This window comes from Pyxicephalus adspersus, chromosome 5, assembly GCF_032062135.1.
Source record: "Pyxicephalus adspersus chromosome 5, UCB_Pads_2.0, whole genome shotgun sequence".
NCBI classification, from domain to species: Eukaryota; Metazoa; Chordata; class Amphibia; order Anura; family Pyxicephalidae; genus Pyxicephalus; species Pyxicephalus adspersus.
The window spans coordinates 63928142-63941942 of record NC_092862.1 but is presented as its reverse complement, the minus strand read 5'-3'; the positions used below and the strand labels follow the sequence as shown (position 1 = coordinate 63941942).

Genomic DNA, 13801 nt, shown 5'->3' with positions numbered 1-13801 from the left:
TATGTATACATATATATATATATATATATATATATATATAACCTCAGATAAACAACACATGATATATTAAACTGTGTCATTTGTTTTTCAAAAGATAAAAATCAAGATGCAGCAGTGTGTGAACAAAGTACACCCTTACCCCTTCCATAGGAATTAAAAGGGTAGGTAGTATTCGTATGCTGCTAATCAAAAAGGTGTGACCGCCTCTATAAAATCTATAAAATCTGAAGTTTGGAGCATTCAGGTGTGTGTTAACACAAGACCAAGGAATAAATACATTACCATTTATCCTAGAAAAGTAATAATTAAAAATAAATTATTAAAAAAAATAATTAAAAAAAATCATTCTACAGTAAGAAAAATTGTTCTCAAGTGAAAAACATGTAAAACAGTTGGAAACTTCCCAGGAGTGGATGTTCCATGAAAAATCACCCAGGTCAGGTCAGACCACATATACATACACATATATAAATCATTACAATTGAAGGAGTGTGTTCACATATATACACTGTATTGCTAGTTCATCTGAAATATACAAGTCTACTTCCATAACTATAACAGACACACTTTTGGGCCATGCCTAACCTCCCACATGTTCCTTGATACTTGATTGAATTGATCATCATGACCCCCACAGTGCTCAAATTTGCTAAAAAGCAACTCCAGATACAGTTCTTCACAGTAGGATGTTCTGCATTATGTTTCACACTCAGAGCTGGAAAAATTAACTAGTAAGCTGTATTTGCATTTACATGAAAAGATTGCTTATTATAAAAGTGCATACTGGTGCAGGCCTCAATCGTGCAAGGTTCAGCCTAAAGGTTCTTATTTACAACACAATCAGTCTAATGCCATTATCATAGATGTAGCTCTGACCTTAATGTGTAGCTCAGGAACTTGTAATACCACAATCTTCTGCTTGGCCATTATCTTTCTTGTTTCATTGATACGAGCCGTGACGAAGAAGTGTAAAGATGCCTGTTCCACGAGATGGCTCATGTACTCGTTGGCTTTAATATTAACGTTGACTGTTTTATCTAATGGAAATTTAAAATGGAAAGAAAAGAAAATACAATTTACATTCTAAAGTGGTCATTTGAATTGCATCTCCATGAATTACATACTATATACCACTCATCTTGCCTGTTGTAGCTAAATAGTAATGCGCAAATGCAACCTCTTCACACTCAATATACAAGCAAGGAATATTTGTGCTTGATTTGAGCATCTGCTGCTTTTGCAGCTCAATGTATCTTTCAAGCCCACAATCTGTTTTTAATAAATAGACCTTAATGTAAATCACTGAAGTGCTGTATTGCCAAGTTCAAAAGAACATACAAAGAGTTACGGCTTTTCAAAACTGCAGTTTTTGCTTTATAACTATACTATAATAAAAATAAAATAAGTTCTTATCATTTGTGCTTGAGTGATTTCAAATAAATAGATAGCTCAAGGTAAACAGAATACCCACAGTCTGATATCTATGTTTAGATGACAAAGTTAGATGTTTATACCAAAGCACGAAGGGAAAATAATTCAACCTTCAAACTGGTTTCATGCAATTACAGTTTTAAATAATAAAAAAAAACTTTGCATTGGTGTTTTTCCAGTGTCACACTATATTTAGCCTTATTAAGTTCTGAATAGGATAACAATCTTTCATCCCCCAACTTTAGTTACATTGGCCACTATGATTATAGAGGGGTTAGTTGATTTCTTTTTGGCTGCTAAGGGTGGTTGTACATGATCTGTGTGGGAAGACTCTATTTTCACCGTTTTCCATTTAATACACATGCCATAGATGCATTTTTGCTTCCCTGCAAACCTTAACCTATTTTCAATTGAACTTTTACACCTTATGAGATAAGTACAATAAAAAGCATTTAGCAGTCTTTCTCAACCAAGATGTAACCATCGGGTTCCCCCAAAATTTGCTAGGGCTATTTGCTTCAGCAATTGGTGACTCTCATGTCAGTTTAACAGATCGCAATAATCTTTTTGGCTTTCTGTAACATTGGCAGCCTTCCCAATGACCAGCAATGTAAAAGGCATTCTTCCTACTGACCACCACACTAATGTCCTGTGAGTTGTGAATATAGTAATTATAGTAGGGGTTCCCTGAAGACCTGAAATGTATTTCAAGGAGTTTCCCATGTTAAACAGGTTGAGAAACACTAGACTAGACTGTAACAATAGTCATTCCACACTCTATGAAGTGTGTGGGTGACATGATCAGTGCACATATACTCTCTACTTTTGACATCTTTACCCCTACTGACCTTTAAAAGCACTAGTTTTACAACCCAATGATTACATTTTTAATTGTGTAAATACAGTTAAATAAAATATAGTAGGTTTTTTTTGCAAATGGAGCAGGCTATCTGTCTTCTGCAATAAAAAAAACATATTGGCCTGTTTGCAAATATTTAATTTAAACTTAATTCTCCTTGCTCCTTTGTCAGTGCGTGTCCTCTTCTGGGTTCAGGCTTATCAGCCATCTTGATTGACCAGACCAGAAATATGTAACTCTTCCTCATGTGCAGGAGAGTTCATTCATTGACAGCAGCCAGCAATGTTAGGATCGTACACTGAGCTGCATGTGCAACATAATGGCTGCTCCTGTGACAACCAAAATTGTGGCCTTGTATATCCCTTCATGGGTTAATACCAAAATCTTGACTCCCTGTAAAGATTCCTTTACACAGAACTGATACTAAGGGTTTTTGCATATGCTTATATGCTCCAACTTTGCTGTCAAAAGTGGACATGTATATGTGCATTGATCATGTTGCCCATATACTATACAATATACACAGTACCTATCTCTGCAGTTGTATGCTTTACTTCCGCTCTAAAGCCTCATTGAACTTTCAATTAAAATTCAGCTAATAAAAGTTTCAAGGCAAAAAATGTACAAAGTTTGTTTTTTTTTATTTACAAAGCAACCACAACCTAAGCAGATAAACCTGACCTCCGGCAGATTTCTGTAGTCAATGAACCTCACAACTGTTGCGGAAGCAGTGGTCTCTCTGAAGATGTGGTCCAACACATCCTCTGCTTAGTCAGATGGCTTCATGATTAGTAAAGTACATACTCACTCCCTGTTAATAGGAAGCAGCAGGTGGTGTGTCTGACCTCCACAAACGACCATTGCATTCACACTTTGTGGTATTCTCTACAATATACTGGCAGGGGGAAGGCTTTTCTGCATGGGTGTGTTTGCTTCCTAAAGAAAACCAAGTGAGTCTTTGCGCTCCTTTTGTTTTGATGCACTTGAAAAGTATTCTCCATATATACATAAAAAAAAATAAACTGATCTGAATATGTTGTATGTTTGTTCTTTTGAATTGATGATAATGGTGTCCTCATGTAAAGTGTGTACTAAAGGCATGTCAATTGTTTGTTACAAGTTTTACATAAGTTCACAGCGCTATCTACTGGGGTGTCCTGAGTATAAACTGAGATGGCATTTTAAGAGGAAAAAACTCAGTTTATATATGAGAATATAGAAGCTGATTTTAACTAACTCTGCTGTAAAGGGCTATGTCAGAGCCAGGACTTGAGTTGTTGTATTTCAGTTTTGTAATCTAGTGTGATATGGGGTATAAAGCATGCTGTTGTGCTAGTATTGGTGACAAGTTTTCATTAGCAGGCATCAGCTAAATAACTGTTATTTCACTGCATTTCTTTTATGATCTGGTTTCCCCAATTTTTACACTTCCTTGTCGTTGATAATTTAGTATAAATGTAATAGCTCAGCAAAGCTAAATTACTGAAATATTGCAGAATTTGCTATAACGCCATAACGACCTGACTGTAACCCTGTTTCCCAGAGGTAATCAGAAGAGGGATTTTCTATGACAAAGATGGAAACTCATAGCAGGGTGAGCACTATTTCATCAAGCTGAAGCAAGTCTGCTGTTGTTTGCAGGGAATACATGCTATTGACACTGCTGTTACTGCTAAGGATGAAAACAGCAATAAATATTGATTTCATGGCATTGTCTCAAAGCACAGCTTTGTTTTGCATATATCCTCAGGTAAGCTTAATAATACATAAAGATGTTACTGTCTTCAAAGAGCCATGTCAGCACGTTTAGCTTTAAAGCCATATAGTCTTTTGATAATTATGCCAAGAATTGCCCCATTTACAAGTGTTGCCCTCACGGCAAACAACACCAAACACAGCAGTGATTTTTTTTTTCTTCTCTTCAAACTATTCTTATTCCCAAATAACATTTCCTGCAATGATCAAGTAAAATACATTCTCTTTGTGCTGCTATTTCTCATTTCTTGTAGCTGAACTCCAGACAGTAATAAAAAAAACACTTTCTGCTATGTATAACTTAATAACTTAATAATTATATTTATTTATTGCAATGAATGTGAGTTTTTCATTTGACCTGATATCAGCAACTGGTGATTCCCTATGCAAAATATCTGGGACTGTTAGAGAAGGGGGCAGAAAACCAGCCAGTTCTGCTTCATGAGGATGCAGCAGAAGTATACTGATAGGAGGAGATTCACAAGATTTCTGGTGTTATTTCATTTTTCAGTCAACAGGCTGTAATGGAGATAACACTAGTTTTTGGTCTAAAGTTTAACACACTACCACATGTTTTCAAGTGTGATTAAATCTATGCTACAAAACTCAAAAATTATGAATATATTAGTGCATTGAAAGACAAAACGTTTTTAATGGTGAAGGTTTCAGGGTGGGCAGGTTCAGGCATCATGACATCGCTCCCTGCATATGCGCAGTCCGGAGTCAGTGAGATCAGTGGTCCGCGAGCTCCAAAAGGTTGGGGACTACTGCCCTACTCTATCCATAATCAAATCAAGGTTTAGTTTTAGATATATTTTAAGAGAATCTAGCAGTGAAGATATCTAGGAGATATCTCTGTGAAACTTTTAGGTAATTTAAATCAGAGATCGCCAACCTTGTCGGACCTATGGAGCACTAAGTAAACGGAATTAGTACCGCACATGCGCGGGGGGCTGTGTGTCACTCAAAGGGGAGGAAACTTCCCCCACAGTGAGTCCATGATGCCAGAACCCGCCCACTCTCCCATCACAGGCTCAGACCAGAAACACAACCCCCCCACCCTAAACCTGCGATGGGAGAGTAAGCGGGTTTTGTCCATATGGGGGACGTGGTCCACGGCTCTGGCCGGTGCGCCCCCCAGTGGGGTCCTTCTCCTTACAGGAAAGATCACTTATTTATAGATTTTGCACTGTAGGATCAGGCTAATAACTTCTATACCATTTTCCTATAAAATATTTGTAGAAATTTAATCAAGACTTTACAATACGTTTTGCAACAGCTAATCTATTTCCCTTATGTAAGTACCCTGCTCTGGTCGAATATGGTAACTTTAGTGAAACCTCAGCCCTGAAAATCTACCAAAGCTGCTGTGCAGTTGCAAACACTGCTTGCTTTTTAGACAAGGTGTCACAGCAGGCGCAAAAAGCCGCTATGTTTGCATTAAGCTCCAGAAATCCAGAGGGTTCTTCTGTGTGGATCATAACTAAAAAAAGCAGCTTCCCCAATGTGACTAATAGTTAATAAAATGTTATAACAATAAAATAGACTTTAACTCTTAGACTTAGTACTTAAAATGTGTCTAAGCTACAACTTTTACATTGTATTAGTGTTAAAAAATGGTCTGGAAATTTTAAAAAATGACAAACAATAATATGTTTCAAGATAAAATTCTCAGTTGTAGAACGCCCCGATTGACAACAATATAATAAAAAAAATGAAATTCTTACTGGATAATGGATTCAAAGTTACTTCAATGGATTTATTCTTGAATTCTGCTTTAAGAACTCCTGTATAAAATACAACATGTCCTGTTAGATAGGCTGATACTGTGTACAGGTTGGGGCTTTGGTTCTTGAATGTTAAGCTGACTTTGAAGTCACTGCCAAATACTGCATTATCTTCCTGAAAGTCCATTGTAGTGTCAAGCTTGGAGAGTAGCTGTAGCTCATCTCTGATTTCCTTTTTGACACCATACATGAGAGCAGCTTCAAGTGCCAGTCTTTCCTCTTCACAACCTGGTAGAGAAAAAGGGAAAAAAAACTATTATAAGTCTCACAATTAGGACATGCTGTTGCTCAAGGATTAAGTATATTTTGATATATATTAGATTTATGATAGTACTATGCCTTGGCACCTTAATACCCCTGTTTAAACTGGACTAGAGAGATAAATCCAGACTTGATAATGTAGTACTTATAAAAGGACTATACAACACATTATTCAACACTATGCTGCATACTGCTTATCCACACAAAAAAAAACAGCTTCTAATATTATTTAACAAAGAAAAACTTAATTATAAAAGATATCTTTTATAAAAGTTAACTGTCTTCTGGACTTCATAATCATCACAGCTACCAATCAAATACCATGACACAAAATTGACTTTCAATGGTCACAGCAGCTTTTTATTAGGAAAACATATGAATAAAGTACAACTCAAATTCAATATAAATTGGCCAAGGCTTTTTGGAGAACCTTAAAAACTCACTGTTCCACCAATAAGGTGACTTTCAAAGGTGTTTGACCACCTCTGTTTTCCAATACCCCCTTAGACACAGACATGCAGAACCTGCACCAATGCATCTGGATTCTTGTATGCTCTGAGCATATATTTATTTTATTGTTCCTTTATTTTAAATACTCATCATTGTTAAATTTTCTCTTCATGTTTTTATTGTTATGTTTTTATTGTCCTGCCCACTGGCATGCAATAGTTAATCAGAGTAGACAGAATACAAAATAGTACATAAATAGAGAATTTTTCCTGCTACAACTTTGCCATCTGGTCTAAAAAATATATTTGCGGATTGATTTTGCCTTGAAGTCAGTTTTATGTGTATTTCGTGATGTGTTTTACCAAAGGCAAAATCAACCTACTGAGCAGGTAAATCATAGTTCTGACAAAATGTAACAAAAAACAGCATTGTTCTATTGAAGAATTAAAACAGGATCCCAATAAACAACAATGCTTTAGGGTTCCATTTTCTAGTCCCATTTAAGTGTAAAGTTTAGATTATTAAAGATTATTTCTGAAATTGCAAAGTCTCCTTTTAAATAGGGATGAACAGCCTATTTCTGTGGCATCACCTTTGTAGCAGAAAGTATATTTTTGTGTTATTATAAAATTTTTACAAGGTGCCCTTTAATTCCACTATATTTTTAGATTCAGAAAACTAGTCCAGCATACCTTTACTTTTTGTTTCTATCAGTTCCATCAAGTTCCCAGGTATTACGGCAAAGGCTAGTATCATATACAAACATCTTCATCATTTGTCCTTTCTATACAAGACTATATTAGTGGAGAATAGACTATGGCAGTGTTTGTCAACTTTTCTCACATTTTGTAACCCTTGAAAGAAATTTCAGGTCTCAGGGAAACCCTTGTTATAATTCCTATATCCACACCTCACAGTCCATTAGTGTGGTGGTCATTGGGATAATGGGGGTGATTTATTAAAGCTCTCCAAGGTTGGAGAGAATACACTTTCATCAGTGAAGCTGGGTGATCCAGAAAACATGGAACAGATCTGGTCCAGGATTCAAAACAATTGCTAGCAAATTACAAATGACTTTGAAGAAATCCATTCCAGGTTTGCTGGATCACCCAGCTTTACTAATGAAAGTGTATTTTCTGTGTATTCCCCCAGCCTTGAAAAGCTTTAATAAATCAAAACCAATGTCGCTTAGATTGCTGGCTAGTAGTAGGTATGCCAACCCTTACACATAGCCAAAAAGATCATTGGTGTCAGTTAAATTAATCAGAGTGTGACAAATTGCTCAAGGAACCACTAGCAGCCTCTGGAGGAACCCTAGGGTTCCATGAAACTCTGGTTTAGAAACACTGATCTAGGAACTGTTTCTTATACTGAACGACAGTAGCCAAGCCATTGCAGAAGACAATTGTTTCATTAAGCTTTTATTTTTTGCTGCTTCTGTGTTTTTCTGGGCTTTGCAATTTTCTACAATGGTGAAGATATTCTTTGATCGTCATAGCCTTGTCACAGCGTTTCTGCATACGTGCAGAATTTAGTGATTACATTTTCTTTTTTCAGTTTTCCTTAGCTCAGCTAACAGGTGCTCCAATGCATGACTGATACACGTGCCCTGAAAATACAGAGGATTTCTTCTCCTAAAACCCATAGTTAATTATATGAAGTGATTAAGCCTACACACAAAGGAAATATTATGTATGTATGAACCCCTTTCAAAAGTATTAAAGAATTTTTACTCTTGCCCAGTTCTTCCTCCTGTGTATTCTGCATAAATATCTGTATTTCAGGCATTATCTGCATGTGAAGCCTGGCTATTCAATTCATCCCAATTGGTGAGATTATAGTAATTGAGTTTACATATAGCCAAGGACAGTGCTTCTCAACCAGGATTCCATGAAACCCTATGAATCCTTCAGAAGTTGCTAGGGGTTTTAATGAGCAATAAGCAAATTGTACCTCCCAGGCCAGTTACCACTGACATCAATGATCGTTTTTGCTATCTGCAAGGGTGACATTCTTCCCACTGGCCAACAATATAAGAAGAATTTCCCACACTGATCACCACATTGATATACGGCAAGCTGTGGATATTCCAAATAGTGTCAAGGTTCCCTAAGACCTAAAAGTTATTTCAAGGGCACCTCTATGTTAAAAAAAGGTTGAAAAAGGTAGGTTTAGAGAATAATTTTAGATTCAGAATTTTTAGGCTTGATTCACGTTAAGCACAGCTCATGTGTCTACTATTCCCATAAATGTTATAAATGCCATAGTGCTGCCTTTATATACACAAATCAAAGTATAGCACCCCCTTTATAAATAAAACAATGGCTTCTAAAAGAACAGAGCAGTGATAACTGTTTGCCTACTTACAACATATAACTAAATGTAAAATATATTTTTAAATGAAAACTGTATACTACAGAAAGCAGATATTGTTGTATAATAAGAGGATATAGGTGCTGCCTTTCACAATCATTTATCCTAAGGTGATCATTGTATAGGTTTATCTAAAAACATTAAAGGTCTAATGCTTCCCTATCCTTTGTAGATTAGACGCTTCTACTGTGAATATATTTTAGTCACTAGCCAGGCACCATATTAATAAACACAACATTGTGTTTCCTATGAACTAGGACTGTACATAGCAGTTTCTCCTTTCTTGTTGGATGTCATTGCTCTACTGTTAGCTGCTTGGTTTTCTTTCTACAACCTTTCCTCACATGCATTCTCCTGGGATTCAGTAACTAAGCAACCGCACAGTACTCACACTACAAATCTCCCAGGGATTGCATGGCAAATAGACCTCCCATTAAATATTGAAAAACCTTAATGGTGATCACTGACATGCTTTCTTTTACCGGACTTTTTTCCAATTTCCTTTCCCTTTTACTTTCATTCCAAAACTGCTATTAATGTTAAAATATTTACAGAACTGTCTACTCGCAGATTCAGACAACTAGCAGACATTATCATAGTAATGCTTTCAGTCATTGTGAATCACAGACATACAGTTATTGTGTGATATGGTTGCACCATGAGGCTTTATTCTTTTATCCTAAATACTACATTTTTTCTTATATATTTTTTAGTTGCATACTTTAGGCTATATTGGGAAGGTTCCATAAACATATATTTTAAAATGCACTGCAGATTTACACTGTTTAATTGGAAAAATAAAGAATATTTATACAATAAAAAAATGTCTGATTGATTATCCATATTTGTTTTTACAGGATATTACATTTATTGATTGGGAAACCACATTCTAATAGTTATTTGGATCTATTGATAAATCACAGATTTAGGAAGAGGAAATGAGGGGGAGGGTTATGTTGTATGTTTATGTATACCTATATCAGATTTTTACATTACTTTATGCACACATTGTGCCTGATTTCCTGAATTGTTAAAGATCTCCAAGACTGGAGAAGATAGACCATCATGAGTAAACCTGTGTGATCCAGCAAGCCTGGAATGGATTTCTTAAAAACCAATTGCTATTTGGCAGTTTTAACCAGATCCTAGTGCAGACCTTTTTCAGGATTGCTGGATCACCCAAGTTCCCCCATGATAGTCTATCTTATCCAGTCTTGGAGATTTGATAAATCAGACCTTTTGTTTCTGCAAAAAAGAATAGTTGATTTAATGCTGAAATCAAGGAACCAAAAAAAAACCCATTCTCCACACTACAAGAGGTAGAAGCTCATTTTGTCTAGGTAGATAAGAAACTGGCAGGCTTGTACCTCCCCGTTGGGTTAGTGGCCATAGGCATTGTTTTCCTGCATTTGAGACCTCAAACACACATAATCAAAACTCCCACGACTTATCAGGCAGATTTAATGGCAGTTCAGGAGCTGAATTTGACTTGCTTTTTGTTCTTGTGTTTTTTTAACCCAACATCTCCTATTCAGGTGCTGTGAACTGCAGACAAAGCAGGCCAAATGCAAACTTTTCCTTTTTAATCATATTTGTCACACAGATGTTCAAACACAATAGGCCTGATTTAATAAAGCTCTTCAAGGCTGGAGAAGATACACTTTTATTAGTGAACCTGCGTGATCCAGCAAAACTAGAATGTATCTGCTAAATGATTGAAAACATTTGCTAAACAATAACAAATGAATTTTTCAATTTTTCAACATAACAAATAAAACAAAAAAATACCAGAACAGAAAAGTTACATCTCTTATGAAGAATGTAAAGGTTGTATCTGTGACCACCAGGACCAAGGCTCCTTCCTAAATTTGTTTATGAAAATAATCATCCTCTGCTCTAATGTGTAAAATGTTCAGCATATATAATATTGAAATACATAATAAAAAGAAATACTTTTAATAATTTTGAAAAATAAAAGAAGGGGAAAATTATGATTGTGTATAATCACAACATATGCATGTAATCATTACCAGCCTGATCCTAATGTGAATTGGTACTCTAAACATTTCTTCTTTACCCCTTTATTTTTCCTTCCAGGCATAATCTTGTTTTTATATGGATAGGAGGAAGAAATCTACTATATGCCTTTATTCTTGCTTTTTTTTACCTTTTTTGATTACCAATGCTGACCTCTGTTGGCATTAATCCCTAGGGTTGTGATTCCTAACGTCCATCATGACCTTTCCGTTATTTGTGGCCTCACCTTTGCCTAGTCTTTCCTTTCCTTAGCTTTAAATCTATAAACCATCCCTATCTGACATTAATTTGTCTTTGTCTTATTTTAGGGACTGAATAAAATCAAAATAAATTGTTAGATTTCCTTATTTGTTTAGATCATTCATGTATTCTTTTTTCATGTATTCTGTGTTTCTGTCATATTTTATTTTGAAGAGTATTAGGTTTTTGCTCCTGAGAAAATAATAAAGTATTACTATAGCAATTTTTGTTTATTGTCAGTTATACAACTTTAAATTATGTCTTTTACAACATGTTATGTCTGTAAGGGATTAGTATGGCCTATATGTGTTACATTTGAAGCTTTGTACAAGGGCTGGAAAGTTTGTTATTTCTAGTGTAATAGAATTTGTTATTCTGTTTTTTTTATTTTATGAAATGCTTATCGGGCCGGCGATTCCATGCTGTGCGCCACCGCAGTATCCCAGACTGCCTATTCTGTCCAACAATGTCACTTGCAGCAGCAAAGAGAATAAAGAAATAGCAGCAGCCCCTGCTTCCCTTTAGCTGTGCAGCATCCCCAGCACACAATGTGAGGCTGTCCACAGCTGAAAGGGATTTTGGAGGCTGATTAGTTTCTGACTTTAAACTGCACCAATGGCTGCTGGGACTTTATAGCCTTTGTGCTCCCAGTCACCAGTTGTAGTGTTAAGCTAGGCTGACTTGCTGCTGGTGTGTTATTACTGTTGTTGACATTACCTGTTTCTGATTCTGTGAACCTATGCTGCCTGGACTGACCTTTTGCCTGTGACCCCAACTCTGCTTGCATCTTGCCCTTGTGTACCTCCTATGTTGGACAGATTACCTGTGTATGACCCCACGCTCTGTATTCTGGACTTGTCTCTGTTGAAAACTTGTACTGTTTTATTTCTGGGCTCATGGTTCCTATGCCAGCCCTTCCCCACACACCATTCCCCATCTAACTATCCACCCAGATTCCCAATCAAATACTGGATTGAGTTTTTAAGGATATGTCTCTGGCCCACTCTCTTTGAACTCAAGTTGTTAACCTACCTGAGTCATTATGTGTATTTCCTATAGATGGTTATCCTTTGCTATCGGGAAAACCAACATCTAGAACTCCTGAGGTTTTATTCAAGATGGGTTCTGCCCACTTTGAAATGTTAACATTTTTTCTACTAAACATTTCTTCGTGCCCAGTAGTTTTGGGTCTGCCATGGTTAAAAAAACACAATAGGGCTCATTGACAAGTATAACGTATGGTTCAGTGCCAAATCTGACTGTCAAATATCGCCAACATTCAGCTTTATCCATTTCGGGCCAAGTGGCTAATTTTTTGGTTGAATTTAAACCAGACCGAAAGACAAACACCAGACCTACGTGTAAACTCTGCAATCCAAATTAAAATTGTTCTTAGCACAACAGACATAGAGGGGAAAATTTTCCCGGGGAGATACATTTTCTGGTGACAGCTGTCAAAGATGAGAGATGATCTTGAGAGATATTCACATTTTCACATTTTGTGTCTATAGGACAGGAAGTGAAATCTCCCCAATGGAGAACAGTACATAAATCCTGACTCCACCTTCCAGTTTGTCTTTCAAGTTGATTGTCTGGCTTTAAAACTTTTAGTCCCTAACCTGGAACAACTATGTAGATAAGCACTGCAACATTTTCTCGGTTCATACTTGTTTTAGGGTAATGATATTAATAAAACCAGCAGACCAGAAAACCTGCATTTTTAGGAGGTCAGCAATACCAGCCCCTGTTTCCTTCAAAATAAACTTTAGGGAATTTGCTGAAATGTAACTCTCTGTATGTCATGTTTCTGATCTTTAAATAAGACCATTTTCTACATTGAGTGCTTTTATTTAAATGCTACTAATTAGCACACCTTCCTACCTAGAGAAGTGAAAACCAATACTGAGTCTTAAGGAGTTAATTTGAAAAACACTGGCTAAAATACCTAATGAACAGCTCCAAACAATGAAACTAGTGAAATCAATAAGTGGCTTGTTTAATGTTAGCGAGGAGGCACTGCAATGGTGCTATATTCAGAATTTCCACTCAGTTTACCCCGTTATTTGCTAGTATTGCAAAAACCCTTAGGTTGTTTCAACTTTTTGAGTTCACACTGTTCTATGCTAGCAAACTTTTTTCAGTATGTAAGAAGGTTGGAAAAAGTGGGAGGGATTGGGAATACCTTCACCGTTCTTTCATGGTTGAGCGGAGGGGTTTCCAAACCATTGGAAAAACATTTCTATTGTAATTGCTGTCTTTTTCTCCCATTGTAAAGATTTTCATTCATATCCTGTCCCAATGAACATAAAAAAGAGGAGGCATTTATAATGATCATAAAGTAGTAATAAATAGGGTTCTTCCTTATGTAGGACAACTCTCCAATTTGTTTTTTCTTACATTATTTTTATACAATCCTGCTTTTATGTAACTGAAAACTTTTTGATGAGTCACTTTTTTCAGTTTTAAAATATAAGGGAATGACCTTTGAGAGTGGCCCCCAGTAAAAGATTTATTTTACCTACCATTTATGTGACAATGTCAAAATGTTGTCCCTGTGACAATGGTCATAGGGACAGTAAGTAATGGATCACTTACAGAACTGGTCATC

General features: G+C 36.2%; 1 protein-coding gene across 2 annotated transcripts in view; it reads right to left on the bottom strand.

Moving 5' to 3' along the window:
- F13A1 (coagulation factor XIII A chain) overlaps positions 1-13801 on the bottom strand; it is a 66262-nt gene that overhangs the window by 11181 nt on the left and 41280 nt on the right. For both annotated transcript variants that reach the window (XM_072411755.1, XM_072411754.1), the window contains exons 12-13: positions 5773-6060; positions 877-1037 (exon numbers count right to left, since the gene is read on the bottom strand). In XM_072411755.1, coding sequence (XP_072267856.1) covers positions 877-1037; positions 5773-6060 — 449 coding nt within the window. The remainder of the gene's footprint in view (positions 1-876; positions 1038-5772; positions 6061-13801) is intronic.